The following is a 24579-nucleotide window of genomic DNA, read 5'->3' as shown; positions in this document are numbered from 1 at the left end:
CTGCATTAACTACTAAAAAGAAGACATAAAGCCTACCATTGAACTGTAAAGTTTAGAGAAGAAAGAGTGAGAGAGAAGGCACCAGGGTATGTATGTAGATGTTATTTTGTTGTATCATGTTCGATATGTTTCGAATTTAGAGGGTAATGTTACATTACATCTTCAAGCTTAGTAAGGTGTTACGGTTCGTATAACCGACACTGTATAAAGCATAATAATGTCTGTTAAGTATTGAGATTGTAGAGAAATTTTGATTACACCAACTTGGTTGGCTGTCCCCTTCCATATGTTAGCTTCCACCTTTGGAAGCCAAAAGTGAAAAAAAAGGGGCTGACCTGGTAGTCTTTAACATAATTAAAAAGGCAGATCACATCTACTTGATAGTTCACTTTTGCAAAGCAAAACATGTGGAGGGTGGGTGAGAGTCTTATCCAAAAAGATAATGGTGGGAGCCTCCTCAAGCCATTATCTGAAATCTTGCATGTAATCGGGGTAAATGGTAGATAATCGGGTAGAAGCTTCCGAAAATAAGATGACGAGGCGGGACACACTCTATTAATGCCGGGCCATCCAATTATGTTCCCTCTACCCGCCCGATTCGATTAATCGGGTCCCCGGGTCCCGGATTCGGATATTCCGTTACGGAGAGGGTATTCGGCTGTTCTTGTCTTTTAACTGACGAAGGAAACAGGAAACGGACAAGGGAATCGGTTTGATTACGGAGGCGAAACGGACGCGGTTTCGTTCGTGTTCCGATATTAGTTCATTCGACGACGAATATCGCTGTCTTCAGAGCGATGTTTCGGATCCCGTGATACCATTAACTTGAAGACCGAAGCATTTTTTTTAAAATATAAAATGGCAAAATCAGCAATATTATAAAAAATATATATTATATTCGATTTAATTATTTCCTAATTCTTTTTATAATATTAAAAAGTAGGTAAATTTTAATTTTTAAATGTCTAATAAATTATATATTATAAAAATTATTATTATTTTATTCATCTTTTTTAGTAATTATAAGAAATTAACGTCATAATAATAACTAAAGAAATTTTAAAATATATTATATATTAATTTTATAAGAGTAATTGGATTTTATAAATTATAAAAAATATATGTTTTATTAAATATTTTATAATAGTATGAATAATTAATTAAATTATTTGTTTAAGACAGCGATGTCTGCCGTGTCCGATAAACCGTAACCGATCAAATGGAGATTCCCGGTTAGCGAAAGAAACTGCGATTTCCGAAAACTGACAAAATCGAACTAATAAGGAAAAAAAAATTAAAAAAGGCCAAAAATTTAGGGTTTCAAAACTCCCTCCTTGTGTTCTTCGCTCGCTCTGCCCACCAATCTCCTCTGCTGGCCTTCAAACGCCATTCTGGCATTTTCCTCGGATGATTTCCACGCCATAATTCGGAGGAAAGCTTCGTATCTTATCGTTTGCAGGTCCGCAGATCCGGATTGGGCGTCGAGAGTAGTCATTTTTGAGTTTGGTTTCCCCGCCAAGATGTCGGAAATCGTCCAAGGTACGAGGACGATTTAGCATAGTGTTTCACATTTTGGTTCGTGAGCTGAGAGGAGTAGGTTTCTTGTGTCGATGGTTAGTTTGCGCTTTCGTTTCTGTTTTGTTGTGTTCTGTGTTGAATCTGTGCGTGGTTGCGCGGAAGTGTAGATTGTTGGCATCGAGAGTGAGGTTTTCGTGAGCTCCGGAAGATTTTCATTCTCTAAGGCTTTTGTGTTGATGTTTTTTTTATGGATTCGGAAACGTCTCCTCCCTCGAATGATCCCTTATGGGTCAACTGCGATTGTTGTTGCCACGCTGGAATGGCTCTGACGGCATGGCCACGCTCCTTGAAGCGGAAGTTGGAGCAGATGACTGATGGGCAGGAATTTAAAAACCTCTCTGTTGCACGGGTAGAAATTGAGAACGAATGCGCTGCATTGCGGGAGGCACTCGCAAGTCAACAACAAACGATCCAGGAGCTATACACTGAATTGGACGAAGAGAGGAATGCCTCCTCTTCGGCTGCAAACGAAGCTATGTCCATGATATTGAGGTTACAGAGGGAAAAGGCGGAAGTTCAGATGGAGGCTCGCCAATTCAAGCGATATGCAGAGGAGAAGATAGCCCATGATCAGCAAGAATTGCTGATCTTTGAGGATATTTTGTATAAGAGAGAACAACTCATTCAATCCCTAACTTGTGAGGTTCAGGCTTACAGGCACAGACTTTTGAGTTTTGGCTATGGGGAGGCTGATGCAGAGACTGCAGGGGGGAGTAACCGTGGAGTGCAAAAGCTGATTAAAAATAATGAAGAACCTGGCTCTGCACATGGAAATGCCTTTGGTGGAACACGCAATGTGGTTGAAAATGGTGAAAACGAGTTTGACTATCCATCTTATGATTACCCACCTTTAAAATGTTGTTTGAATGAAGCTCCACTTTCGGCTGATGGGAATGGGATACAATTTGATTTGGAAAAGTATGCATTCGGGGAGACTCCCCGAACTCAGGATCATTTGCAGAATTTGGAATATCGCATCTGCCAGTTGGAGAGGAATCCAAATGGCGCCAACTTGGATGGTGAGTTTTTGAGCACCCGGGATTATCTAGAGAAGGTGGCTACTGGTCAGCCTCCTAGACGATTTGGACATTCTCGAAGGCTTTCGCAGGATAGTTCCAGTTCCCTTTTGGGGATAGTTAAGGAGCCAAATCCTGTTCAGGATTTCAGAACTGAAACTCCTAGACAAGGCAGTGGGCTCAGGAAGATGGATGGCTCAACAAACATAGAAGAATATCCACTGCCAAAAGTTGACAATGCTTCAGACTTCGGAGATGACATGGGTGATAGAATTTACACAATTGATTCAATTCAACCAACTGTTTGCACTTACGAAGACTATATAACCACTCCGCGGGAGACTTTTGCTAGGATTGATTCAGGGGAGACAGATATTAAGAAGCTCTATATGAGGCTTCAGGCACTTGAAACAGATAGGGAGTCAATGAGGCAGTCAATTATTTCAATGAGGACTGAAAAAGCACAATTGGTATTACTTAAAGAAATTGCTCAACAACTTTGTAAAGGTATGACACCGGAGAAAAGGGTGGGCATGAAGAAACCATCTTTGATAGGGAGCTTTTCGTTCATGTCTGTGGTGAAGGTGAGTTGTGACTTAATGTGATAATCTTCCTTCTTTCATCCTAGGTAATGCATGAGATAAATTTCTAGCTGTTTATTTTGTTAATCTGGTGTGTGTCTTGTCGTCTCCTCAGACTATGACATTGTGGGCAATAATCCGTAGTTGAGATACCATTTTTTTGTTCAGGAAGGCCAAAAAATCACTGTAATGTCATTTTGTGAACAACTATCTAGTTGCATTTGAGTTTCTATTTTCTTGTCTAACCTGAACCATTTTTTGGGTTCTTAGAATCTTGTCGTCTTAGAGGTCTTATTTGTGAGGGGCTAGCACAATAAAGCAGAGGTTTTTTTTCAGCAAATGAACTATTCATGAATGCCAAAAAAATTACCTACCTATAAATGGGCTTCTTGGTGAAGCTTTGTTTGTCTCCCTTGACCTGCACCTTATCACTTTTATAACAAATGGTAAGAGGTCGAGTAGTGAGGCGAACCCTCTTCCAGCATAAGACTTCTGTTTACTTATGTTTATTCTCTTCCATTATTTGCTGTCTGTGCTGTGGCTAATCCACTTTCATGTTTTTGCTTGGGAAGGATGAATTAAAAATTCAATATCCATTATCTTCTGTTGAATGATCAAAGAAGCTTCATCATATTGCTTAAGAAGTGGAGTGTAAATGGATCATACAATTGCATGACTTTTGGAATACCCCTACTATTGGATAGGGTCCATCTTCCTGTTTAATGCACCTTATCTGAATGACTTTACATGGCTGATGGTTACAAGATTTCTTTGATTGACTTGCTAGATTTGGATCTATTTAATTTTTGCTCCGTATATTACGTCTAAAGGATGCATGTCATATTGCAATTTTGTTAATGACTACTTTCAGTAAGTTTATTCTCTTCTCCTTCTGCTTTGTATTCCAGTGGGCTGTGTCCTTTTTTTTCTGGAGAAAGAAAGCACATCAAAGCAAGTAAGTGAAATTACAAGTCCATTTTCTATTGTTGCTTAATTACCCTTTGGCTAATGTAGTGCCATCCTTGGAGCCTCCACTGAGTATCCCATTGTCTTCCAGTTTATTGGCAAATGCCCTAACAAATCTCCCATCTTTATTTGCCACTCGTACCTCTAAAGAATTTTTAATTGGATGCGAATATTTGGTTTCCCATTCTACTGTATAAAAAGGCTACTTATGTGAAAATTTCGATTTGTGGATTATTTGATGATGATGGAATGGTGGGTATGCATTGCCCAGACTCACATGTATGTGGAGTACTGTTTGTGGACATTAGACAAGGGAAGTTGTTATCGTTCTGCTAGTTGCATTTTGTGCCTGACTTTGCTGATGATTACAAAATTTTCTGTCAGGTATACGTTTGGGCTATCAAACAACAACGTGGGTTTACTCTTGCTGTTAGATAAATCCTCACGTATGAGGCAATGGAGATGTCTATCAAGAGTATCTCAAGTGTGAACCGATCAGCCTTTGCTCTTCCTACCACAGATGCAAGATCTCTAAACCCTGTACCCTCCGTTGTAAATCATGAATTGGAAATTAGCACAATCTTTATACCTGTAGAAAATTCCATTCTTTCCTGGATTTACACGAGTTTGGGACTGGAAGTATTACAGTATTGAGTGTGAATGATTTTCTCTCTTTATTTTCTTTGTTTTCCTGTTTCAGGCTACAAGGGTGTTTTTAGCCTCGATTCAAATCTTTTCAGTAAAGCATGATTTAGTTCAGGTCCCTTGGTCATTTGATTTGTAGAATGTAAAATCCGAGGCATGTGCCATGCATCCTCTCATGTATATTACAATTCATTTGTCAATGGTTTCAAAGTTGTACAAAAGTTGGTCTCCTTTCCGTCTCTGGCTTTCAAATCAGTTGATTCCTTCTGGTTGCCATAATCTGCCTGATACCCCTATGGTTCGGAGGCCCTTCATTAAAAATGCTTTTTTTGTACTTTGAAACCGCAAAAAGGTTCCATTTTCTTTGGAATGCCCTTGCATGGTATTCTTCAACGTGCAAGTATGTAAGCAGTGGAAAGCACGGTTGTGTTTCTGGGCAGGTCAATCCCACTTTCAATTCAACCAACAAACCTGAAACCCTACGAGACGTTGGACAGGTCAATTCAAAAGGCTATTTTTGGAGTGTTTGTTAAGAATGGGACGAATCTGCTGCGGTGTCGTGCAGAACTGCTGTTTCACCGAAAGAGCAGGATCCAACAAAACCGAGACAAGACATTAATGTCACCCAAGTGAAACCTCCCATTCTTTTTGGCCCTGTTCAGTACATTTGGACTTCTGGAAAACGGCTTCTGGGGTTAAAAAGTGAGCAATGTTAAGCAAACGGTTTGTTTTTGTGTTCTTCCCTTTACTGTACTTTACTGGCTCATATCATTGGAATGTAATTGGAGTGTGAGAGAAAATATATCTCATCACGGGTAAGAGTGACTCAAACCGAGCTTTTTAATACAAACATTAATCAAAAAGAAAATTTCCTTTTCTTAATTCGTTTTCATACGACAGCACAAACGATCTTACAGCTGGATTTCTTTGACTGGTAAAATGCCCATGAAGAAAACAGCTCACATATTCTCTATTAAGAATATTTGAAGATCTGAAAGTCTGAAGGTCTGAACCAGAAACATGAAGCTCTGATCTTTAGAAAACGTAAGGAATCATAGACTTGATCTGTTTAGGGAAATTTGGGAACCTGGCAATGTACCATTTCCTGGTCGCATGACTCCTACCCAGCAAGTAGAAGAAGCTCCCAAGAGTGAAGCAGAATGTGTAAAGCGTCTGAGAAAAGCAAGAAACCCCAACAAACCCAACAACTTCGAACAAATAATGGGGGCAAATCACCAGGGAAAAGAGACCCCCCTTGGGAATTTTGTACCCTCGATCTTCTTTTCCTCTCAGATTTGACAGAAGGTAATGGTGGTAGAAATTTCCAGCTATCCCTATCAGAAACAAGACCACTCCGACAGGTTTAAGATCAGCCGACGGCTCCGGAAGCTGCTGAGATAGATACTGGCTATAGATGGAAGTCACAGTGGAGAGGAAGTAGCTGAGAGAGATTGGAATGGCACTGTCCAGCATCATGGCTCCACTATATTTGTGAACAAACAAGACCTGCCAGAAGGGGGAGACGACAGGTGGTTAAAACAAGTGGTATCTGTTAAAACAATCTCTTTGCAAAATTTCATCGAAAGTTTTCCTTCTATGTCAACTTTGGAACATCCGTTCAAGCAAATAAAGTTTTTCACGTTGCTCTGGACTGTGATGTGCTCTGCAACAGTAGATAAACATAGCAAGTAGAAGAAGAAGCAGGGGAAGATAAAAGGGCTTTCGTGTTAAAGACTCGAAGATCACCTCGAGATCCCTCTTGAGGAAATGAATAAACAGAGCCGAACTGACTAAAAGGGTTCTCAATGATCCATCCTGAGAGAGAAATCCGAAAGAGACGAGAGCAGCTAACAGTGCCGGTGTGTAGAGAACAAGCATCCCTGTTCTGCTAGGCAACTTGATCCCCGAACTCCGCCTCCTTATCCGGGATTCAACGTTCCAGAATTTGGAGTAATTAAGGTGTTCACCCTTGATCTCTGAGAGACCCGTCACTGATAAAGAGACGAGGCTGATAACAGACATGGCATTCACAAACAGTGACGGAGGAGGAGGAAAGAAAAACCTGAGAAACATAGACATCTTGCTTCTTCGTTTGCTTGCTTCTGCTTCTTCGTTTCGCTCTCTTCTTCGACAGAGCAGTAGATAAAAAAGGGTCGAAAGCTCTGTGAGGGGAAACCATCACCACGTGTACCATTTGAGACCATGTTTATCCATTTCTCTTCGATGCCAGTGTCCACGATCCAAATGGAAAAACGTAATTACAGCAAATTACCCCCAAATCTGGTCTCTTACGGGATAAAGTACTCCATTTCGTGGACCCAGAGCTACCTCTCTGACCTATTTTAATGTCGGCCATCACATCTCTGACATCTTTTAAAGTCGGCGACTACATCCGATGCGGTACATGACTGAAACCGAAGCTACCATATAAAAAACAATTTGAAAAATCAATCCTGGATATGTTTTTGTCCGTCCTCCTTTACCATCAGAACTGACTCGTGGACCAGATGATCCCAATAGCGTGCTTTCAGCCATCGACCAACTAATCCAGAGCAACAAGAGCTTTGGCCGCAACTGCGAAGTTTTGACCACGCAAATACCAACCCTTCACATGTTTTTGCGATCTTTGAGAGTGACACAGAGAAGAAACCCTGATACCCACGTCCCTTTACCATCAGAACTGGCTCGTGGACCAGACGATCCCAATAGCGTGCTTTCAGCCATCGACCAACTAATCCAGAGCAACAAGAGCTTTGGCCGCAACTGCGAAGTTTTGACCAAGCAAATACCAACCCTACACATGTTTTTGCGATCTTTGAGAGTGACACAGAGAAGAAACCCTGATACCCATATCGGCCCAGCGTCAAGCAAATCGAACGAGAAGCTCCATCCCCTTCATTCAGATACGCAATGGCAGACACAGAGAAGAAACCCTGATACCCATATCGGCCCAGCGTCAAGCAAATCGAACGAGAAGCTCCATCCCCTTCATTCAGATACGCAATGGCATCGAAGACTAACCAGAGTTCTGACGAGAAGAATCTCACTAACGTCAATCCCTAACAATGAGAGAAAGAGTTTTGTACTAACCTCCTCAAAGATTTTAAAATTACGAAAACATCCTCAACGTTCTAATAATTGCACTTGCTCCTCGATTTTATTGATTTACTGTTTTATGACCTTTATACATTAGAAAACAAACACCATTTATATTCTTACATCCTAAACCCTAAACCCTAAACCCTACATTTTAATCCTAAAACCTAAATGTAATGTAACAATTTTTTTATTAAAAAAATGAATCCGGTTAATGTTGGATGAATTAGCAATTTCATGTTATTATTAAAACAAGCAAATATAACACCAAATACACAAATAAAAATGGATGCAACAGACTGAAAATTTAAGGGATTTTAGATATTGCAAGAATGGAATACAAAAATTGAAGTGGGTGAGTGTAAATTTGATTCAAATCATGCTTTATAGATAAAGCTATTTTTCCTTTAATGCAAATGGGATTTTTCATTTTTGCATTCTATCTTGAAAGGTCAAAAATTGCTCTGATACGAAGGATTGGCTATGGAAATATGATTTTTTTTCTTTCAGCTTTTTGAGAAGGTAATTAATGGTGGTAGAGGTTTCCAGCAATTCGTATCTGAAACAAGGCCGCTCCAAAAGGTTCAACATATTACTCCGGAACTACTGAGAGAGATATATTGAGATGGAAGTCGCAACAAAGAGGTCAAAGCTTGATGTGAAATCTATTCCATGTGTATTTGTTGGATATGGAGATGATGAATTCGGATACAGATTATGGGATCCTAAGAATAGGAAGTTGCATAGAAGTAGAGACGTGGTCTTTCATGAAGACAAAACCATTGAAGACCTTGAAAAAGTTGAGAAAAGTCGAAGTACTCCAGATATTACCTCATTCTTGCCTCCTATGTCCCTTCCTACACCAGTTATTGAAGAAAGTGTAGAATCTCATGAAGAGGATGATGTTATCCATGAAGATGTGACTCTTAATGATACTGAATTGGGGGAGCAGAAGTTGAAGAAGAAGAAACTCCTATTGAACAACCGGTGGCTGAACTTGAATTAAGAAGATCTCAAAGAGGTAGAATTCCTTCTCAGAAATATCCTTCTAATGAGTTTATTACTCTTACTGATGCAGGTGAACCTGAAAATTTTCAAGAAGCTCTGAAAGATAAGAACAAGAATATGTGGTTGAAAGCTATGAAAGAGGAGATAAACTCTTTGCATAAGAACCACACCTTTGAGTTGGTGACACCTCCGAAGGGTAAGAAGACCTTGAAAAACAAATGGGTTTACAAACTGAAATAAGAAGGGAATAATAATGTTAAGTACAAAGCAAGATTGGTTGTAAAAGGTTTTAGCCAAAAGAAAGGAGTTGATTTTGAAAAAAAATTTTCACCTGTAGTGAAGATGCCATCAATTAGACTGATTCTTAGTCTAGCTGCTAGCCTAGACTTAGAGATTCAACAAATGGATGTCAAAACAGCATTTCTCCATGGTGACTTAGAAGAGGAGATATATATGGAACAACCAGATGGGTTCAAAGAAAAAGGGAAAGAACATATGGTTTGTAAGTTGAAAAAAAGTCTCTATGGGTTGAAACAAGCCCCAAGACAGTGGTATAAAAAGTTTGACTCATTTATGATGGGTCAAAGCTACAAGAGGACATCTACAGATCATTGTGTTTAATGTAAAAGGTTCCTAAATGGTTGTTTTATAATTCTTTTGTTATATGTTGATGATATGCTAATTGTTGGGCAAGATATGAATTCGATTAACAGGTTGAAAAAGGATCTCAGCAAGTCCTTTGATATGAAGGACTTAAGTGCAGCCAAACAAATTTTGGGCATGAGGATTTCTCGTGATAGAAAGAAGAAGAAAATTTGGTTGTCACAACATAAGTACATTGAGAAGATTCTTGAGAGGTTCAACATGAAATATGCAAAACCGGTAAGTACACCACTTGCAAATCATTTCAAATAAAACTCCCAACAGTGTACTTCAATTGAGAAGGAAAAGGAAGTCATGGAGAAGATTCTCTACTCCTCAGCAGTAGGAAGTTTAATGTATGCTATGGTAAGTAATTGACCAGACATTGCTTTTGCAGTTGGTGTTGTGAGTAGATTTCTTGCAAATCCAGGGAAAGAACATTGGGCTGCTGTTAAGTGGATTCTCAGGTACCTCAAAGGGTCTAGCAAATTGTGTTTGTGTTTTGGTGGTTCAAAACCTATATTAGAAGGTTTTACAGATGCAGATTGGGCAGGTGACATAGATGGGAGAAAGTCTACGTCAGGTTACTTGTTTACTTTTGCAGGGGGAACCATCTCTTGGCAATCTAAACTTCAAAAATGCATTGCTCTCTCTACAACAGAGGCTGAATACATTGCAGCAACTGAAGCTAGTAAAGAAATGTTGTGGTTGAAGAGGTTGATGGGTGAGATAGGCTTCAAACAAAAGAGGTATGCAATTCATTGTGATAGTCAAAGTGTTTTGGACTTGAGTAAGAATGCTACTTTTCATAGTAGGACAAAACACATTGATTTGAGGTATCACTGGATTAGAGATGTGTTGGAAAATGATATGTTATCACTTGTGAAGATCCATACTGATAAAAACCCATCAGATATGATGACAAAAGTGGTGACCAAGGAAAAACATGAGTTGTGCACTAGTCTAGTCGGTATGGAAGATTGTGGTGAGCCCTCCTCATGGTCTGGAGGGGGAGATTGTTATTTTTAGTAGGTGGGGTCCAGCCCATGAGTGGGCCCCACCACTAATCTCTTTCGTGTGAAAGAGATAAAGAAAAAGAAACGGAAGGGGTTTTTCTGCATAGCGATAGAAACAGAGAGCGGGAAAACAAAAAGAGGAACCAGCGCGAGAGAGAAACCGTGCGCGAGAGAAGCAGAAAGGGTTTTTCGCCATGAGCGAGAAACAGTGCCGTCAGCAAGAAGAAAAAGGGGTTCGACCGAGAGGAGAAAGAGAAGAGAAAGAAGAAGAGAGGAGAAAAGAGAGGAAGAAAATAAAGAAGGTTTTTGAAGCTTCTCCAAAGTCATTTTTCTTTCATCCTTATTTTGGTGAAATCTCCATATCCGGTGATCTCTAACCTCTATTTATTTGGTTATCTCTCAATTAGTGTGAATGAGTTTGAATTAGAAACTTGTTTTCTCTCATGATATTTGTAAACCTCAAGTTTGGGCAAACTTGAAAGAAATTGATATTGTAAGCCCATATTTAATAGTGGAAGATTATTCGGATTTGCCCCGTGGTTTTTTCCCTTCACACTGAAGGGTTTTTCCACGTAAATCTCGTGTTGTGGTTGTATGATTAAGCTTGGTTGTTAGAGCTTCCATTAAGAGCATTTGGTAGTTTGTGAATTTGCTTAGTGGTGCTTCCCATAACAGTAAAAAGGGATCTCAAGGACCCATATTCAGAGAGAATTCCGAAGGAGATGGAGCAGCCAACAGTGCTGGGGTGTAGAGCACAAGCATCCCTTTTCTACCAGGCAACTTGATCTTTGAAGTCTGATCTCCGCCTCCTTATCTGAGATACAGCGTTCCAGAATTTGGAGTGATTAAGGTGTTCGCGCTCAACCTCTTAGAAGCCTGCCTATACATAAGAGACGAAGCTGACGACGGCGGTGGCGGGAACACAAACCTGTATTTGATTGCTTCGTCGTTTCGATTTCTTCCAAGTTTCTCGGTTTCTGCATTTGATTGCTTCTTCGTTTCGATTTCTTCCACGACAGGGCAAAAAAGAGAAGAATTCTACCCTTTTCACAACAAAACGAGGGGAAGCAATCAGTACGTGGACTAATAGAGGTCATGTTTTCCCCCCTCTTCCTCCGACAGGAGAAGATGAAACCGTTATTGATGCAGCTTCATCAACCATTTGACCCAACGCGATGAAATTCTTCCAAATTCGCAACCTGTTTCTTCTTTTTTATTCTTTCTGGAGATTTTGCTGTGGAAGCATCTGCTGCCACTAAACAAATGAAAAAAAAAAAAAAAATTACAGCAAGTTAAACAATGACAGCAGCCTCCTTTAGTTTTATATGGTTCCAATATAGACGTCAACAAAAACAAAATACACGGTCCTTTTTCTGGATTTTCCATTATCATAGAATCGGACCTTTCAGAATAATACGGTTGCGAGTAGACACTTTCCAAAAACGAATTCACCCTTCTCATCGTGAAGCAGATGAGATGATCCCTTTTGCGAGCTTTCCGCCATTGACAAGTTAATCCCGAGGTCCTCCCTGCTTTATCTGTTACGATGAAGTTTTGATCACGCCAACTCTGGACTACCCCTTCATGTTTTGCAATTTCTCTTGCTCTGAGAGAGAGAACACCGACAAAAAAGAGAAAAACCGAAGCATCCCTTCTCCACCCAGCTTCAAGCAAATCAACGCGAAGCTCATCAACTTCATCGAGCACACCCATCACTGCTAGTTGTGCGCCAGTTCTCGGTTGTCGACCTTCTCTGCGATTCGTTCCAGTCGCGCCATGGCTCCTTCTTTCTCCCTCCGAGTGCTGGAAGTCATAAACAGAAAGAGGAAAAAGACGAGAAGGAAACACGATAGGGTTTTGAGAGGTAAGAAGTTGAATATCGGTGGAAAGGAAGAAGATGATGGAGAAGAAAAACATGGGTTCAGTCGCCTATCTGCTGTAAGCAAGTCTCCTATGTTTTCTGCAATCACGAGCCGCTTTGGCGAAACCTTGTGTTGGAGCATCTCAAAGGGGGATTTGTTTTCAATGGGACGTGGAAATCTACGTACATTGCGGCCTTCTCGCCCGGGTGCGGTCCTGAGAAAGCCACCTCCAGTATCAGAGTTCGAGATTTTTACTCGGATTATCTTTTCCAGAGCTGGCTCTGCGCAAGCCTTGAAATGAAGCCGGAGTGGCCTGAAAGGGACAATATCCAGAGGAGGAAACGAATCTCTGCTGAGGAATTCGTGCGGGATTTTGAAGAACCAAACAAGCCGGTGCTTTGGGAAGGTTGTTTGGACAACTGGCCTGCTTTAGAGAAATGGAACAGAGATTATCTGATTCAAGTTTGTGGAGACGTCCTGTTCTCCGTTGGTCCGGTTGAGATGAAGCTCAAGAACTATTTTCAGTACGCAGATTTGGTAAAGGAGGAACGCCCGCTTTATCTGTTTGACGCAAAATTTGAACAGAAAGTTCCTCAGCTGGGTTCAGATTACCAAATCCCTGTCTATTTTCAGGAGGATCTCTTCTCGGTTTTGGGCAAGGAGAGACCAGATTACAGGTGGGTGATCATTGGGCCTGCAGGCTCTGGGTCATCCTTTCATGTTGATCCGAATTCAACTTCTGCATGGAATGCCGTGATTAAAGGGTCTAAGAAATGGGTGATGTTTCCACCGGAAGTGATCCCTCCTGGAGTTCACCCCAGCCCGGATGGAGCAGAGGTGGCTTGTCCAGTCTCCATAATAGAGTGGTTTATGAACTTCTACAAAATGACAAAGGAGTGGAAGAGGAGACCTGTGGAGTGTGTTTGTAAGGCCGGGGAGGTGGTTTTTATTCCAAATGGATGGTGGCATTTGGTGATTAATCTTGAGGCTACAAGGGTGTTTTTAGCCTCGATTCAAATCTTTTCAGTAAAGCATGATTCAGTTCAGGTCCCTTGGGCATTTGATTTGTAGAATGTAAAATCCGAGGCATGTGCCATGCATCCTCTCATGTATATTACAATTCATTTGTCAATGGTTTCAAAGTTGTACAAAAGTTGGTCTCCTTTCCGTCTCTGGCTTTCAAATCAGTTGATTCCTTCTGGTTGCTATAATCTGCTTGATACCCTATGGTTCGGAGGCCCTTCATTTAAAATGCTTTTTTTGTACTTTTAAACTGCAAACAAGGTCCCATTTTCTTTGGAATGTCCTTGTACGGTATTCAAGTATGTTAGCAGTGGAAAGCACGGTTTTGTTTCTGGGCAGGTCAATTCAAAAGGCTATTTTTGGAGTGTTCGTTAAGAACGGGACGAATCTGCTGCGGTGTGTTCGTTCGTGCAGAATTGCTGTTTTACCGAAAGAGCAGATCCAACAGAACCTCCCTTTCGTTTTTTGCCCTGTTCAGTACATTTGGACTTCTGGAAAACGGCTTCTGGGGTAAAGAAGTGAGCAATGTTAAGCAAACGGTGTGTTTTTGTGTTCTTCCCTTTACTGTACTACTGGCTCATATCAATTGGAATGTAATTGAAGTGTGAGAGAAAATATATCTCATCACGGGTGAGAGTGACTCAAACCGAGCTTTTTAATACAAACATTAATCAAAATAAAATTTCCTTTTCTTAATCCGTTTTCATACGACAGCACAAACGATCTTACAGCTGGATTTCTTTGACTGGTAAAATTGCCCATGAAGGAAACAGTTCACATATTCGCTATTAAGAATATTTGAAGATCTGAAGGTCTGAAGGTCTGAACCAGAAACATGAAGCTCTGATCTTTAGAAAACGTAAGGTATCATAGACTTGATCTGTTTAGGGAAATTTGGGAACCTGGCAATGTACCATTTCCTGGTCGCATGACTCCTACCCAGCAAGTAGAAGAAGCTCCCAAGAGTGAAGCAGAATGTGTAAAGCGTCTGAGAAAAGCAAGAAACCCCAACAAACCCAACAACTTCGAACAAATAAGGGGGGCAAATCACCAGTGAAAAGAGACCCCCCTTGGGAATTTTGTACCCTCGATCTTCTTTTCCTCTCAGATTTGACAGAAGGTAATGGTGGTAGAAATTTCCAGCTATCCCTATCAGAAACAAGACCACTCCGAAAGGTTTAAGATCAGCCGACGGCTCCGGAAGCTGCTGAGATAGATACTGGCTGTAGAAGGAAGCCACAGTGGAGAAGAAGTAGCTGAGAGAGATTGGAATGGCATGGTCCAGCATCATGGCTCCACTATATTTGTGAATAAACAAGACCTGCCAGAAGGGGGAGACGACAGGTGGTTAAAACAAGTGGTATCTGTTAAAACAATCTCTTTGCAAAATTTCATCGAATGTTTCCTTCTTTGTCAACTTTGGAACATCCATTCAAGCTAATAAAAATTTTCATTTTGTTCTGGACTGTGTGCTCTGCAACAGTAGATAAACATAGCAAGTAGAAGAAGAAGCAGGGGAAGATAAAAGGGCTTTCGTGTTAAAGACTCGAAGATTACCTCGAGATCCCTCTTGAGGAAATGAATAAACAGAGCCGAACTGACTAAAAGGGTTCTCAAGGATCCATCCTGAGAGAGAAATCCGAAAGAGACGAGAGCAGCTAACAGTGCCGGTGTGTAGAGAACAAGCATCCCTGTCCTGCTAGGCAACTTGATCCCCGAACTCCGCCTCCTTATCTGGGATTCAACGTTCCAGAATTTGGAGTAATTAAGGTGTTCACCCTTGATCTCTGAGAGACCCAACACTGACAAAGAGACGAGGCTGAAAACAGACATGGCATTCACAAACAGTGACGGGGGAGGAGGAAAGAAAAACCTGAGAAACATAGACATCTTGCTTTTTCGTTTGCTTGCTTCTGCTTCTTCGTTTCGCTCTCTTCCTCGACAGAGCAGTAGATATAAAACGGGGCGAAACCTCTGTTAGGCGTAGCGAGGGGAAACCATCACCACGTGTACCATTTGAGACCATGTTTATCCATTTCTCTTCGATGCCAGTGTCCACGATCCAAATGGAAAAACGTAATTACAGCAAATTACCCCCAAATCCGGTCTCTTACGGGATAAAGTACTCCATTTCATGGACCGGAACCATACCGAAACAGATCGCGACCAAAAACTACCTCTCTGACCTATTTTAATGTCGACCATCACATCTCTGACATCTTTTAAAGTTGGCGACTACATCCGATGCGGTACAAACCGAAGCTAGCATATAAAAAACAATTTGAAAAATCAATCCTGGATATGTTTTTGTCCGTCCTTAGCCTTTGCACTGCCAGGCCCTTTTACTATCAGAACTGGCTCGTTGACCAGATGATCCCAATAGCGTGCTTTCAGCCATCGACCAACTAATCCAGAGCAACAAGAGCTTTGGCAGCAACTGCGAAGTTTTGACCACGCAAATACCAACCCTTCACATGTTTTTGCGATCTTTGAGAGTGACACAGAGAAGAAACCCTGATACCCATTTCCCTTTACCATCAGAACTGGCTCGTGGACCAGATGATCCCAATAGCGTGCTTCAGCCATCGACCAACTAATCCAGAGCAACAAGAGCTTTGGCAGCAACTGCGAAGTTTTGACCACGCAAATACCAACCCTTCACATGTTTTTGCAATCTTTGAGAGTGACACAGAGAAGAAACCCTGATACCCATTTCCCTTTACCATCAGAACTGGCTCGTGGACCAGATGATCCCAATAGCGTGCTTCAGCCATCGACCAACTAATCCAGAGCAACAAGAGCTTTGGCCGCAACTGCGAAGTTTTGACAACGCAAATACCAACCCTTCACAAACCCTGATACCCATGTCGGGCCAGCGTCAAGCAAATCGAACGAGAAGCTCCATCCCCTTCATTCAGATCCGCAATGGCATCGAAGACTAGCAAGAGTTCTGACGAGAAGAATCTCACTAACGTCAATCCCTTACAACGAGAGAAAGGGTTTTGAACTAACCTCCTTAAAGATTTTAAAATTACAAACACCTCCTCAACGTTCTCATAATTGCACATGCTCCGCGATTTTATTGATTTACTGTTTTATGACCTTCATACATTAGAAAACTAACGCCATTTATATTCTTACGTCCTAAACCCTAAACCCTAAACCCTACATTCTAATCCTAAAACCTAAATGTAATGTAACAATTTTTTTATTAAAAAAATGAATCCGGTTAATGTAGGATGAATTAGCAATTTCATGTTATTATTAAAACAAGCAAATATAACACCAAATACACAAATAAAAATGGATGCAACAGACTGAAGATTTAAGGGATTTTAGATATTGCAAGAATGGAGTACAAAAATTGAAGTGGGTGAGTATAAATTTGATTCAAATCATGCTTTATAGATAAAGCTATTTTTCCTTTAATGCAAATGGGATTTTTCATTTTTGCATTCTATCTTGAAAGGTCAAAAATTGCTCTGATACGAATGATTGACTATGGAAATATGATTCATCTTTCTTTTTTCTCTCAGCTTTTTGAGAAGGTAATTAATGGTGGTAGAGGTTTCCAGCAATCGGTATCTGAAACAAGGCCGCTCCAACTGGTTCAACATATGGCTACGGAACTACTGAGAGAGAGATATTGGGTGCATATGGAAGTCGCAGCAAAGAAGAAGTAACTGAAAGAGATCGGAATTGCATTGTTCAGCATCATGGCTCCACTGAATTGTGAGCAGACAAGACCTGTGAAAAGAGGAAGAAGATGACAGGATATCAAAACTGGTCAAACAGTCTCTTTGCAGAGCATTAATGGCTGCCACGAACCAAATGAAAAAAAAAAAGAAATTACAGCAAATTAAACAATGACAGCAGCCTCCTTTAGTTTTATATGGTTCCAATATAGACGTTTGTCGCTGATTAAACTTTATAAACACAAACAAAAACAAAATACACGGTCCTTTTTTTCTGGATTTTCCATTATCATAGAATCGGGCCTTTCAGAATAATGCTGTTGCGAGCAGACGCTTTCCAAAAACGAATTCACCCTTCTCATCGTGAAGCAGATGAGATGATCCCTTTTGCTAGCTTTCCGCCATTGACAAGTTAATCCCGAGGTCCTCCCTGCTTTATCTGTTACGATGAAGTTTTGATCACGCCAACTCTGGACTACCCCTTCATGTTTTGCAATTTCTCTTGCTCTGAGAGAGAGAACACAGACAAAAAAGAGAAAAACCGAAGCATCCCTTCTCCACCCAGCTTCAAGCAAATCAACGCGAAGCTCATCAACTTCATCGAGCACACCCATCACCGGTAGTTGTGCGCCAAAACCGACGAGCGTAACACCCATCACGAAGAAGATGTTTTATACTTTAGCCATTTAAACATTCCAAAATGATGTACACCTCCTTAATATTCTTTTAATTAGACAAATCTCCTTAGGATTCTATTGTGATTACTGTCATTTTGCGCTAGAGTTTATTAAATGGGCCACATCTCAAAGACCTATTCACATTAAAAACAAGCCCACTATATTAAAGGTAAATTAGAGCAATTAAGTATATAATAATATTTTACATCTGTAATTGGGCTTAGATCTAAGATAAGATGTGTCAGGCCCAAAAAATTTTGCATTTGCTTACGTTTTTTAACCTGCAGCCCAGTTCTCGGTTGTCGACCTTCTCTGCGATTCGTTCCAGGCGCGCCATGGCTCCTTCTTTCTCCCTCCGAGTGATGGAAGTCTTAAACAGAAAGAGGAAAAAGACGAGAAGGAAACACAATAGGGTTTTGAGAGGTAAGAAGTTGAATATCGGTGGAAAGGAAGAAGATGATGGAGAAGAAAAACATGGGTTCAGTTTAAAGACATCTGCTCGGTCGCAAAGCCATGGTGTGCAGCCACTGGGGAATCTTCTTCTCAGCCCTACCTCTTACAACTCCAGAAACCCCGGTCTGGGAAACCTTCGGGTGCTCCCTGATGAGCTTCTTATTGATATTTTCGGCCTTCTTGGTCCCATTGAGCTCAGTCGCCTATCTGCTGTAAGCAAGTCTCTCTATGTTTTCTGCAATCACGAGCCGCTTTGGCGAAACCTTGTGTTGGAGCATCTCAAAGGGGGATTTGTTTTCAATGGGACGTGGAAATCTACGTACATTGCGGCCTTCTCGCCCGGGTGCGGTCCTGAGAAAGCCACCTCCAGTATCAGAGTTCGAGATTTTTACTCGGATTATCTTTTCCAGAGCTGGCTCTGCGCGAGCCTTGAAATGAAGCCGGACTGGCTTGAAAGGGACAATATCCAGAGAAGGAAACGAATCTCTGCTGAGGAATTCGTGCGGGATTTTGAAGAACCAAACAAGCCGGTGCTTTGGGAAGGTTGTTTGGACAACTGGCCTGCTTTAGAGAAGTGGAACAGAGATTATCTGATTCAAGTTTGTGGAGACGTCCTGTTCTCCGTTGGTACGGTTGAGATGAAGCTCAAGAACTATTTTTCTGTTTGACGCAAATTTCGAACAGAAAGTTCCTCAGCTGGGTTCAGATTACCAAATCCCTGTCTATTTTCAGGAGGATCTCTTCTCGGTTTTGGGCAAGGAGAGACCAGATTACAGGTGGGTGATCATTGGGCCTGCAGGCTCTGGGTCATCCTTTCATGTTGATCCGAATTCAACTTCTGCATGGATTGCCGTGATTAAAGGGTCTAAGAAATGGGTGATGTTTCCACCGGAAGTGATCCCTCCTGGAGTTCACCCCAGCCCGGATGGAGCAGAGGTAGCTTGTCCAGTCTCCATAATAGAGTGGTTTATGAACTTCTACAAAATGACAAAGGAGTGGAAGAGGAGACCTGTGGAGTGTGTTTGTAAGGCCGGGTGTAAATAATTCACCACACATTGTCTGGGGTGAGATTTCTCATTAATTTATAACAGTTACAAAGATATACACTTGATTACAATTGATATGATTTGTACAGGAAAGGAATGATTAGAGCTTAATTGGCTCCTGGAAGGAAGGTTCTAAACGGGCAGTGATCCTGAATTGATCCTCAATCAATTAGCCTTAATTGATTGAGAATCAGTATCTTCAACAGTCCCCCGCAAGCTAAGAGTCGGGTTAGGACAGACGTGAAGCTTGAAGTGAAAAAACTGAAAGAGAGGTCGAGAGACGCTTTTGGTGAAGATATCCGCAATCTGTAAGTGAGAGGGCACATATTGAGTGCGAATCTTTCCGGCAACGACAAGTTCTCGCAAAAAATGAATGTCTAACTCCACATGTTTGGCCCGCTTGTGAACAACAGGGTTGGAGCTCAAGAAAAGAGCGCTTTTGTTATCGCATAAGAGAAGTGGTCGCTCGGGAATAGAAACTTGGAGATCTCGAAGAAGATAGGTGAGCCAAATAAGTTCGGCGGCCGTGAGTGCAAGAGCACGATATTCAGACTCACAGCTGGAACGAGAAACTGTAGGTTGCTTCTTGGCACTCCAGGAGACTAAATTGTCACCAAGGTAAATAGAGGAGCCCGAGGTAGAGCGACGAGTATCAGGACATCCGGCCCAGTCAGCATCAGAATACGCAACTAAAGATCCCGGCGAAGCAGATGGACGAAAGGACAAACCATAATGGAGAGTGCCTTTGACATACCGAAGAATGCGCTTAACCGCAAGGAAGTGATCAGCAGTGGGAGAGTGCAAAAACTGACTTACGGAGTTGACAGCATGAGCAAGATCGGGACGCGTAATGGTCAGATATTGAAGAGCACCAACCAGGGATCGGTAAAGAGTAGGATCTGAAAATAATGGACCATCAGAAGATAGATGCTGAGAAACTACCATAGGAGTGTGCACAGGCTTGCTGTCAAGTAATTGAGCACGGGCAAGGATGTCGCGAGCATATTTCAATTGACTAAGAAATAGTCCATCAGTGGTTGGTGTAGCTTCAAGACCAAGAAAGTAGCTAAGGGAGCCCAAGTCCTTTGTGGCGAACTCTGAGTTAAGCTTGCTGGAAAAGCTATCAAGAAGATAAAGATTGTTGGTCGTAATAATGATATCATCTACATATAAGAGCAAATAAAGAGTATCAGAGTGCCGATGAAAGACGAAGAGTGAAGGGTCAGGGGCTTGCTTGAGGCCATAGAGAGCTTTCTGAAGTTTGCAAACATGATCAGGAAAGCGAGGATCAATATACCCTGGCGGTTGTTCCATATACACTTGTTCATTTAGATGACCATTTAGGAAAGCATTTTTGACATCCAATTGACGGAGAGACCATCGATTAGTGACAGCAATAGAGAGCACAACTCGAATAGTGGTAGCCTTGATGACAGGACTGAAGGTGTCGGTATAGTCGAGACCTGGTACCTGGGTAAATCCTTTGGCAACGAGACGAGCTTTGAAACGCTCAATAGAACCATCAGGCAAATATTTGGTCTGAAAGACCCATTTAGATCCCACAATATTTGTATGAGCAGGGCGAGGTACCAAGACCCAGGTACGGTTATTCTGTAGAGCTTGAATTTCTTCATCCATAGCGGTAAACCAGGTAGGATTCTTGGCAGCGGATTTGAACCCTTTGGGCGTAGTAGATGTCAAGAGAGCACAAAGAAGACCAGAAGAGCCAGAGTAAGCAAGATCAGCTGAGTGACGAGGTTTGAAAATACCAGCTTTGGCACGTGTGAGCATAGGATGAGACCTCATTTGGATTGCGACAACAAGAGGAGTGGATCCAGTATCTGTGGGTGACATAAGCGAACCTGTAAGAGAACCAGTGGCCTGCAAAGACTTATCCAGAGGATCAGTACAAATAACACAGGGACGGGAGCCAGATGGAGTAATGTACGGGGAAGGAGGCGCCTGAGGAGATGAGGACAAAACTAGACGAGATTGAGCAGGTTCAAGAAAATTGGAAATTTGGAGAGAGGAGAGGGGTTGAGCTTGAGAAGCGGCCTTGGAGGGAAAAAAGGTCTCATCGAATTGAGCGTGTCTGGTGATATAAATTCTGGAAGTAAGAGGATCAAGACAACGAAAACCTTTATAAGATGAGCAATACCCCATAAAGATACACGGAAGACTGCGTGGGGAAAGTTTATTTGGCATGTAATCACGCAAACAAGGATAGACCCGACAACCAAAGGGATGAAAATGCGCATAATGTGGAAAATGACCATAGAGAAGTTCAAAGGGGGACTTACCTCTGAGAAGCGGTGTGGGCAAGCGGTTGATAATGTAGGCAGCAGTGCTAAAGGCATCAACCCAAAAACGAGGAGAAATATGGGAATGGAAAAGTAGAGCCAAACCAGTTTCAGTTATATGACGGTGTTTCCGTTCAGCACGACCGTTTTGAGCAGGAGTATATGGACAAGATAGTTGGTGATGGATGCCAGATTGTTGAAGGTGGTTTTTAAAGCAATTGCTTGTAAATTCTGCACCACCATCACTCTGGAAAATTTTGATATGAGCAAAATGTTGATTTTCCACAAATTTTTGAAATTGAAGAAAGGTAGCATAGAAATCAGATTTCAATTTCAATGGATAAAGCCAAGTAAATCGAGAGTAATCATCGACAAATAAAACATAGTAAACAAAACCCAAAGTGGAATGTACAGGAGACGGACCCCATATATCACAGTGAATTAATTCTAAGACATGAGACGACCTTTTTTCATTACGAGAAAAAGGTAAGCGATGACTTTTGGAAAGTTGGCATGTGTCACATAATTTAGGGGATGGTAATAAAGAAGTAAAAGACACCTGGCCTTGTTTATTTAATAGAGAAAGAACAGAATGATGCACATGACCTAGACGGGCATGCCATAATTCATAAGAGGCATGAAGAGTTTTGTTTTTCAAAACAGAAATAAAAGCGGAATTGCCACGCTCTAGCACATATAAGCCTCCGTCACGTCTACCGGATACCACCACCGTTCCCGTTTGGCGATTCTAAACAGTAAAAAGGTTATTAGTAAAGGTAACTGATAAAGGAAAATCAGCTGTTAATTTACTGATAGACAAGAGATTTTTGGTAAGATGGGGAACAACTAGGACATTTAGCAGTTTTAGATTTGGTGAAGGAGAAATATGACCTGTATGGGTAATAGGTAGGGACGCACCATTCCCGACAATTACACGATCCTTACCCGTGTATGAGACAGACTGATCCAGTGCTGACTGGGCAGGAGTCATGTGGGCCGAGGCGCCTGTGTCAACAAACCAGTCGGACACATTGGTTTGGTCGGACAGAGAAAGGGCCGAAAAATTTTCGACGACGTGAGCGGAAGGCTCCTGCTGCGCATAGCGCTGGCGACAGCGATCGGCGTAATGGCCGTCTTGCCGGCAAATCTGACACCGTGGTGGTCGACGACGGTGATTCTAGTCGGAACGGTGCTGGCCGTGAGCAGAATTGAAGGTTTTGCCATGGCTGGAGAAGATGCGCGAGCCTTGGCCGGAGTTACGGCCGTCACGGTGTCCTCGGCCTCGATTCGGGCGAGAGGAGTGGCCGAAACGGGAGGAGGAAACCTGGTTGGCGGTGAATGCAGCGGTGGGAGCGACGGGAGGCTCCATCGATTTCTGAAAAATTTCGAAACTCTCTGCTTTCGAAACCAAATCGGGAAAACGGGGCAAAGGGGTTTGAGCCATCTGCGCAGTGGAGAAGCTCGAAAATTCAGTGCCTAATCCGCGAAGGAACCAGTGCACCTTGTCGGTGCCGTCGACAGGGCGCCCAATGGCATGAAGCTGATCGCATAATGCTTTGAAAGCACGAGCGTAGGCAGAAACCGAACGGATTTCGTGCTTCATCAGTTGTAGATCGTCCTTCAGACGAATCTCACAGGCTTTGGAGCGATGACTGAAGGAATTTTCGAGGGCAATCCATACCTCACGGGCGGTGGTCAGGCCAACGGCTTCTGCCATGGCCTCCTCGGACAGAGACGATAGCAGAAGGCTGAGAAGACGTTGGTCTGTCGCCTTCCATGCCAGAAATTTTGGATTTGGCATCTGGGAGGTGGGAGGTTCAAACGAAGATGGGGGCACAAGAGTGCCGTCCACATGGCCCAACAATCCTTGGCTGTCAAGGAGGGGAAGAAATTGACTCTTCCAGAGGAGGTAATTTGACGATGAAAGCTTGATGGTGATCATATGAATCAAGGTATTGAAGGGGAGAAGATCGGAAGAAAAATTTGACGTCATTGAGGATCAAGGGATGTTAATCCAGGTAGAGCTCTGATACCATGTAAATAATTCACCACACTGTCTGGGGTGAGATTTCTCATTAATTTATAACAGTTACAAAGATATACACTTGATTACAATTGATATGATTTGTACAGGAAATGAATGATTGGAGCTTAATTGGCTCCTGGAAGGAAGGCTCTAAACGGGCAATGATCCTGAATTGATCCTCAATCAATTAGCCTTAATTGATTGAGAATCAGTATCTTCAATAGTATCTTCAACACCGGGGAGGTGGTTTTTGTTCCAAATGGATGGTGGCATTTGGTGATTAATCTTGAGGCTACAAGGGTGTTTTTAGCCTCGATTCAAATCTTTTCAGTAAAGCATGATTCAGTTCAGGTCCCTTGGTCATTTGATTTGTAGAATGTAAAATCCGAGGCATGTGCCATGCATCCTCTCATGTATATTACAATTCATTTGTCAATGCTTTCAAAGTTGTACAAAAGTTGGTCTCCTTTCCGTCTCTGGCTTTCAAATCAGTTGATTCCTTCTGGTTGCTATAATCTGCTTGATACCCTATGGTTCGGAGGCCCTTCATTTAAAATGCTTTTTTTGTACTTTAAAATTGCAAACAGGTTCCATTTTCTTTGGAATGTCCTTGTATGGTATTCTTCAACGTGCAAGTATGTTAGCAGTGGAAAGCACGGTTTTGTTTCTGGGCAGGTCAATCCCACTTTCAACTCAACCAACAAACCTGAAACCCTACGAGACGTTGGACAGGTCAATTCAAAAGGCTATTTTTGGAGTGTTCGTTAAGAATGGGACGAATCTGCTGCGGTGTGTTCGTTCGTGCAGAACTGCTGTTTTACCGAAAGAGCAGGATCCAACAGAACCTCCCTTTCTTTTTTGCCCTGTTCAGTCCATTTGGACTTCTGGAAAACGGCTTCTGGGGTAAAGAAGTGAGCAATGTTAAGCAAACGGTGTGTTTTTGTGTTCT

The 24579-nt window shown here is 41.9% G+C and overlaps 4 protein-coding genes and 1 pseudogene across 5 annotated transcripts; 3 read left to right on the top strand and 2 right to left on the bottom strand.

The window, feature by feature from the left end:
* Positions 1–1206: 1206 nt before the first annotated feature.
* Positions 1207–4818, top strand: LOC137948249 (myosin-binding protein 7-like). Of its 2 annotated transcripts, XM_068794260.1 has the most exons (3): positions 1207–3178; positions 4084–4130; positions 4526–4818. In XM_068794260.1, the coding sequence occupies exons 1-3, from the start codon at positions 1766–1768 to the stop codon at positions 4629–4631; spliced, it is 1566 nt and encodes a 521-aa protein (XP_068650361.1). In that variant the 5' UTR covers positions 1207–1765; the 3' UTR covers positions 4632–4818. The 2 variants fall into 2 exon arrangements, with proteins under 2 accessions (XP_068650361.1, XP_068650362.1); XM_068794261.1 differs by lacking the exon at positions 4084–4130.
* A 739-nt stretch (positions 4819–5557) lies between these two features.
* LOC137948881 (uncharacterized) lies at positions 5558–6928 on the bottom strand. Its single transcript, XM_068795083.1, has 2 exons — positions 6533–6928; positions 5558–6292 (listed from the first exon to the last, which is right to left on the bottom strand). The coding sequence occupies exons 1-2, from the start codon at positions 6863–6865 to the stop codon at positions 5822–5824; spliced, it is 804 nt and encodes a 267-aa protein (XP_068651184.1). The 5' UTR covers positions 6866–6928; the 3' UTR covers positions 5558–5821.
* Positions 6929–12324: 5396 nt separating this feature from the next.
* On the top strand, positions 12325–13481 carry LOC137948386 (arginine-specific demethylase JMJ22-like). The gene is made up of 2 exons (XM_068794467.1): positions 12325–12412; positions 12496–13481. The coding sequence occupies exons 1-2, from the start codon at positions 12325–12327 to the stop codon at positions 13479–13481; spliced, it is 1074 nt and encodes a 357-aa protein (XP_068650568.1).
* A 609-nt stretch (positions 13482–14090) lies between these two features.
* LOC137948977 (uncharacterized) lies at positions 14091–15399 on the bottom strand. The gene is made up of 2 exons (XM_068795223.1): positions 14991–15399; positions 14091–14754 (listed from the first exon to the last, which is right to left on the bottom strand). The coding sequence occupies exons 1-2, from the start codon at positions 15321–15323 to the stop codon at positions 14284–14286; spliced, it is 804 nt and encodes a 267-aa protein (XP_068651324.1). The 5' UTR covers positions 15324–15399; the 3' UTR covers positions 14091–14283.
* Positions 15400–18140: 2741 nt separating this feature from the next.
* Positions 18141–24537, top strand: LOC137948385 (arginine-specific demethylase JMJ22-like; annotated as a pseudogene).
* The last annotated feature ends 42 nt before the right edge of the window (positions 24538–24579 follow it).

The sequence above is a fragment of the Aristolochia californica genome, unplaced genomic scaffold (genome assembly GCF_029961685.1).
Source record: "Aristolochia californica isolate CCGP_79_NKW_82.1479 unplaced genomic scaffold, dmAriCali1.0.hap1 SCAF_13, whole genome shotgun sequence".
Taxonomy (NCBI): Eukaryota; Viridiplantae; Streptophyta; class Magnoliopsida; order Piperales; family Aristolochiaceae; genus Aristolochia; species Aristolochia californica.
This window is presented reverse-complemented; position numbering and strand designations above follow the sequence as displayed.

What these genes read in the sequence shown, in the direction of transcription:
- LOC137948977 (XM_068795223.1), bottom strand. Translation starts at nt 15,323, where the DNA reads ATGTCTATGTTTCTCAGGTTTTTCTTTCCTCCTCCCCCGTCACTGTTT. An exon ending in TCCTCAAGAGGGATCTCGAG is followed by an intron (nt 14,755 to 14,990) that starts GTAATCTTCGAG and finishes CCCTTCTGGCAG; the next exon opens with GTCTTGTTTATTCACAAATA.
- LOC137948249 (XM_068794260.1), top strand. Translation starts at nt 1,766, where the DNA reads ATGGATTCGGAAACGTCTCCTCCCTCGAATGATCCCTTATGGGTCAAC. An exon ending in CGTTCATGTCTGTGGTGAAG is followed by an intron (nt 3,179 to 4,083) that starts GTGAGTTGTGAC and finishes TTTGTATTCCAG; the next exon opens with TGGGCTGTGTCCTTTTTTTT. An exon ending in AAGAAAGCACATCAAAGCAA is followed by an intron (nt 4,131 to 4,525) that starts GTAAGTGAAATT and finishes ATTTTCTGTCAG; the next exon opens with GTATACGTTTGGGCTATCAA.
- LOC137948386 (XM_068794467.1), top strand. Translation starts at nt 12,325, where the DNA reads ATGGCTCCTTCTTTCTCCCTCCGAGTGCTGGAAGTCATAAACAGAAAG. An exon ending in ACACGATAGGGTTTTGAGAG is followed by an intron (nt 12,413 to 12,495) that starts GTAAGAAGTTGA and finishes GCTGTAAGCAAG; the next exon opens with TCTCCTATGTTTTCTGCAAT.
- LOC137948881 (XM_068795083.1), bottom strand. Translation starts at nt 6,865, where the DNA reads ATGTCTATGTTTCTCAGGTTTTTCTTTCCTCCTCCTCCGTCACTGTTT. An exon ending in TCCTCAAGAGGGATCTCGAG is followed by an intron (nt 6,293 to 6,532) that starts GTGATCTTCGAG and finishes CCCTTCTGGCAG; the next exon opens with GTCTTGTTTGTTCACAAATA.